Below are 6,000 nucleotides of genomic sequence, written 5' to 3' on the forward strand. Positions count from 1 at the left end.
GCTGGTCTCAGCTGTTCAGTGACGACACAAACCTCAGCTTCATGTTCACATCAACAGTGAGAGCGCTCGTCTATTTATCATTTCGATGTTAAATGTCACGTCTGTAAACTTTGGAAAAAACCTGACGCTGCTTATTTTTGCTAAAAACAACCTCAGACATGATGTGGAAAGCGTCAGTTCACTGTGACGTGAAGGAATCAGCAGCGTGCAGCAGGACGAGGGCTGAAGGACGTGGTTCTGTTACCATGAGCGTGACCTGGTTCTTGGACCGAGCAGCTTTGTGGAGGGAGGTCATGCCGTCTTTGGCCCTGAAGTCCAGGTGAGCTCCTCCGTTCTTCAGCACCTTGATCAGCTCCACAACGCCGTCCAGGTGAGCGGCGAAGGTCAGCGGACTCTCTACAAAGAGATGTGACGACACAAGTTTGAACCCAGAGCAGCAGGTTTATCTTTCTGTTCATTTTAATAAACTCATAAACACAATGTAATTAAAACAGTGGTTTGAAGAAAAGTCTGCTTGCATTTTTAAGTTTTGATTCTGATTACAGGTAAATGTTATCTTGTTAATAACCCAGCTCCCACATGTCGAGGATTTCATGAATCATTCTTTCTTTTCTGGAAACTCAACTAATTTGAGAAAGTATCACAGTGAAATATCCGTCATTCAAGTTTTTACGTCCTTAAAACCGAGTTTAGTTAACTGATGAGTTTCTTCAGGTTTTATAGATAAGTATCATCTGAATAACAATGACAATTTACAGTGTTTCCTGATAATGTTCCCTAATGGTGAGGTAAATAAAATCGGTCCGAGCACAGAACCCTGGGGAGCCCCATGATTAACATTGGTGCTCGCAGATGATTCTTAGTTGATTTGTACAAATTGGAATTGATTTGATTGAATAAGATTTCATCCACATTAGGACGGTTCCTTTAATGCAAGTGAACTGTTCCAGTCTGTTCAGGATGTGATGATCGATCTAAGAAGACGAGGACAGAGACGAGTCCTTCATCTGAAGCTATAACAATCTGAGATGTGATGATGTATAAACTGAAAGTCTGTATATACGTTATTGTTCTGTAGACACGCAGCTGATCAGAGGTTTCCAGTCTCAATAGAGAACTGCAGCTCATCACGACCGACTTGTTTTCACTTTCATTTTCCGTCCTTGGCTCCAGAAGCTACATAATGTATGAGAATCATTTTAAGTGACTTGGCTCATTGTGTCGTATTGTGAGTCTCAAACGTGGCTCCCAGCTGCCTCCTGTGTTTCACTTAAAAATAAAATAAAAGTCTATTTTGGGCTTGTTTCCTGCAGTTGGCTCACATTTCACTTTCCCTGCTCACAAACTGCACCTCAGCTGACTCCAGGCCACAGAATCTTTTTCGGTCTCTTCACGGCAGCTCGGTGGTGGATGTGTGAACGTTTGAGTGACACCGTGCTCACCTGCAGGAAGAGGCTGAAGAAGAGGTGAGACGAAGAAGCTACTGTGTGAATGTGAATCAGGTTAAAGATGCAGAGGAAGCTGCAGCGTGTGAATGACGTCGCAGAGGGAAGTAAAAGGAAATCGTATCAACACGTGAAAGTAAAGAACTGCTAAACTGCCTTTGATCTGTTTCATCTCAGATTTCACAGCTTTTATTTTGCTTTGATGTTCAGCAGGTTTATAAAAATAGGTCAATTTGTCTGATCAGTCAAAACTTAATAATAATAATCGAAACAGTCAGACGTGTCCGAACCTTACGGAAGTGTATTGCATTCACTTGAAAAAAAAAAAGCTCTGTTTTTCTGAGATTATTATTATTATATATTATTTTTTTACTCTGTCAAAGAAAGTCCTGCCCTAAGGTTATTAATGTGTTTCCTCTGTATGTGGCTGCACCTTCACACCAAGTGGAAGTTGTCTATTTGATCTGTTAACAATTCATAAAACTAAGATTCGGTTCCAAACATATTCAACAATCTTACTTTGACTAATAAATCAAGTCGATCAAAACAAATCATTTTTGTACAGTCTGAGCTATATGAGGTTTGTCTGTTGCACAACTTTTAAATAACAAAACAATTTAAAAACAACACATTTGATGTTTATTGTTCACCAGGATAATGTTCCTGATAAAAGTATTAAAATTAAAAATAATAAAATGAATAAAACAAAATACACATTCTATCAGGGTTTTCTGCTTTTTTCAAGTGAATGCAATACGCTTCCGTAGAATCTCACTCATGAACTATAAACCCTTTTATTCAACTATATAAATTAATAAATGCAAATGTTAATGCAACTCTGTCTCTATTTTCCTCTTCACTATTCCCAGTTCGTTCGGCGGCTCTTCCATTCCTTTTGTATTTTTAGCTAAAATGATGATGTGGTGTTGGTTGGTCGGTCAAATATCTGTTTCTATAGCGACGGGCTGGACCACCATGACACAGGAAGTGGTCAAACACGTTCGTGACCCGACAGGATGAAAAGAAATCACACTGACGATCCCACTTTGCATCAGCTCCTCTACAATGGATCAAATGAGCAGCAGGAAGAAAAGAACAGTTTGTATTTCATTTTGCTGAGCTCTGCCTCAACAGCACAAATCAATCGGAGGTAAGAGCTGAGTAACACGTCTGAATCTGCAGGGACGCCTGCGCCCGCCTCAGCAATAAGGCGTCAAATTTAACGCCAGCTCTCAGATTCCATTAAGACGACCTCAACTCTCTGCTCAATAATCCTCTCTCCACTACACCTCCACTCTCTGTAGACCTTTTTTACTTTCATTCTGTTTATTCTGGCCAATCTCCGTCCACTCGATACTGGCCGTTGTTAAGAGCAACTGCACCGCGGAGACACTCTTCATTAAACGGTCATAAATAAACATAATTATCACGTTAATACTCAGGTGAAGTCAACAGCACTTACACCAGCTCCGGTTATTAAATGATTGTAATGAGGTTTCAAATTCAGGCTGTTTCAGACGACAGGGGAGAGTCCGGAGATTTTTTGTGAAGGAAAACCAGGGAGTGACCCTCTTCAGATGAATCCTTCTGCTTTTTAAAAGAGGCAGTTTTTTCTGTTCCATGTGCCAGTGCAGCTGAACCGTGACTCACGTGCACTCAGGAAACACAGCTCTTAACCCGACTTCCTGCTCGTTTGAACTAAAAGCCTCAAAAACGTCGGTTCTGCAGATCTCAGACTGTCAAGCTGCTTTCAGACCTGCACTGGACTCTGGAGAATCTCCGGACATTCTCTGGACATTCTATGGATGTGAGAACGCAAATGTCCGAGTGAGAGGCTCCAGGATTTCCTAGTAAAATCTCTGGAGAATCTCCGAACGAGCCGATGTGAACACAGCAGGAGATTCTCCGCAGGATTCACTGTGAGCGAGATTTCTAACACGCGACGAAAGAAAGAAAAAGACAAATCTCTCTGGAAAGTGACACGAGAAGATGTGGAGAGAGTTTTTGTTGATAAGTCAATGTGCTGCACATTAAAACATGTGATCTCCACAGCTGATTGAACAGGTTACGTCCTGCAGCTCCACCTGAACGCTGCAGAGCTCATTTCTGTAAACAGCTGCATCTCACTGAGAATTTACATTTGACGTGTTCTGAAACACTTTATTTGATTTCACATTTCCCTTCGTTGACTCTTAATACAGGTGAAAATCCACCGGAGCCACTTTGTTCCTCCATCTTCATCCTGAACGGAACCTGGTTCTCTGGTGCTCAACATGTAGCATCGCTCCCTCTGAACTCAGTGTTTTATGATTGTGTTTGTTGAGGCTCCCGTAGAGAGCAACACTATATTGTGTTCACGAGCTCTGCAGCACATTCAGTGTGTGTGTGTGTGTGTGTGTGTGCACGTTGTGAGATGATGTGTTTGTATTATTATTGCCAAGCTTCTCTTCAGACGCAGAACTCTGAGGATTCATTCTGTTATTCTTCTGTAACATGAAACACCTGAGTGAGTCGTGTTATAAAGACATTACTCTGTCATCCAAACCCCCCCCCCCCCCACACACACACACACACAATACAAACACTCTACATTCTGTGTTATAGAGACATTACTCTGACTGTCCTTCCAAACACCGTCCCTGTGTGTTTGTGTGTAAACACAGAGTCGAGTCTTTAGCTACAACAACTGTTTACACCTGGAAGACACACAACACAATCCTGCAGTGCTGCCAGAGGGCAACACACTCTACACACACAATGCACACACAACAGACTCTACGTTCACTACACATGTGAACGTTGGGTGTTGGGCCTCGCTGGAGGAATCCGCTCAAGTTGTTCAGATAGTCTGTGATGTGATTGGTTGAAATGTGAACGTGGAGATGGTCACTGGGAGAGTTCCTCTGTTGAAATCTCAGCTGTTGTTTTGAAATGAAGAATCTCTCCATGTTGCTCTGGTAGATCGTGTTAGATTGTGTTAGATTGTGTTAGATTGTGTTAGATTGTGTTAGATTGTGTTAGATTGTAGATCGTGTTAGATTGTGTAGATCGTGTTAGATTGTGTTAGATTGTGTTAGATTGTGTTAGATTGTGGTAGATCGTGTTAGATTGTGTTAGATTGTGTTAGATTGTGGTAGATTGTGTTAGATTGTGTTAGATTGTGTTAGATTGTGTTAGATTCTCTGACCCACAAACAGTAACGTGCTCTCTTTGCTGTTTGTGGTGAGCTGGTCGCTCAGAGTCACTTTTGACTGGATGAACTTTTGTAAACACCAAAGAGAAATGAACAATTAACACAGGGACACGGATTAAAAGTGTGAGAATGTATTATTCATGTCATGCAGGAGGGGGGTGGAGGTGTGTGAAGTTTCACAAGCAGCTTCTCTATTGCTTTTAAATCTGCGGAGGAGTCTCTGTGTCTGATCATCAGAGAGATTGGAGTGTCAGTACTTTTAATGCTCCAGGGAGTTCCTCAGTTTTGTGGTTTTTTTCCTGGTTATGTTAGTAATCTATTCAAAATGATGGAGTAAATGTTAAACGGTTTGAATTTAAATCTATATTAATATTATTTATATAATTATTTATATTTACATTCTCGCTCTCCCTCCTGAGCCACACGTTAGAGTGAGGACTGTTTCTGCTGTTTTCCTTTCAAATCAGCTGATTGTTATTTGCTCTAATTCTCCTCTGGTTTATTTAGAAATTCAAAGAAAATTCAAATTCGAAGAAAGAACTATGCACATTGAGTTTTCTGTAGATTTTGAGATCTGTGTGAGATAATTGGTTAATTGGTTAGAAATGATTACGTCCTCTGATGATGATAATGAACAGAAAGTGTAAGTTGTGATTTGGCGCTATACAAATCAAATTGAATTGAGTTTGCTGGAGCTGTAACTGGACCAACCACTTGTCATAAATCAGGATTATCAGCCGTTGGAAAATGGTTCCATATGTCTCTGTCATCACTTCTTTTAGCTTTGCGGTTCTAACGAGCCTCTGCTACTAATGCAGAAACACATTTTGAAGTCAACAGAAAGAACATAAATGCAGGTTTACACACAAACTCTTGATTTTCTTATGTGCATCTGTGATTATTCTGTGTTAAATGTGTTTGGTGCCTCACCACCAGTGTCACTGTCGTGGTAGTTGGGATCGAAGCCTCTCTCCAACATCTTCGACACTTTGTCCTCCTGGTTGTGTTGGATGAGGTCCATGAACCTCCTCAGATTGGCCTGTACAACCACGGGAGAGAGCGAGAGTCATTACAGTGAGAAGAGAGAATAAACGGCGGCAGGTATGTGTGAGAAAGAGACAGAACGGACGGAGGTTCAGAGCTGCAGCGAGACTGAAATAGACGATGAGAAAGAGAAAAGGTGCAGAGGGTCAAACATGAGTGAGGGTGAGAAGTGGAAACAGTGAATCTATTAAAGATGGAGGAATATAAAGGTAGAATAAAAGGAAACAGAGGGGGTGACAGGCTTCAGAGAGGGGGGGGGGGTATCGTGCTGAGTGGAATGGCTGCTCTTTTCTCTTCTCTTCCTGTCTGCCTACTTTC

At 41.4% G+C, this 6,000-nt stretch overlaps 1 protein-coding gene across 1 annotated transcript in view; it reads right to left on the minus strand.

Annotated features, from left to right (window-relative positions):
- Positions 1-5,696, minus strand: part of LOC117779157 (SH3 and multiple ankyrin repeat domains protein 2-like) — an 84,143-nt gene extending 78,447 nt beyond the window's left edge. The window contains 2 exon segments of the mRNA XM_034615084.1: positions 245-396; positions 5,569-5,696. Coding sequence (XP_034470975.1) covers positions 245-396; positions 5,569-5,659 — 243 coding nt within the window. The 5' untranslated portion in view covers positions 5,660-5,696.
- Between the last annotated feature and the right edge of the window lie 304 nt (positions 5,697-6,000).

This window comes from Hippoglossus hippoglossus, chromosome 3 (assembly GCF_009819705.1).
Source record: "Hippoglossus hippoglossus isolate fHipHip1 chromosome 3, fHipHip1.pri, whole genome shotgun sequence".
In the NCBI taxonomy this organism is placed as follows: domain Eukaryota; kingdom Metazoa; phylum Chordata; class Actinopteri; order Pleuronectiformes; family Pleuronectidae; genus Hippoglossus; species Hippoglossus hippoglossus.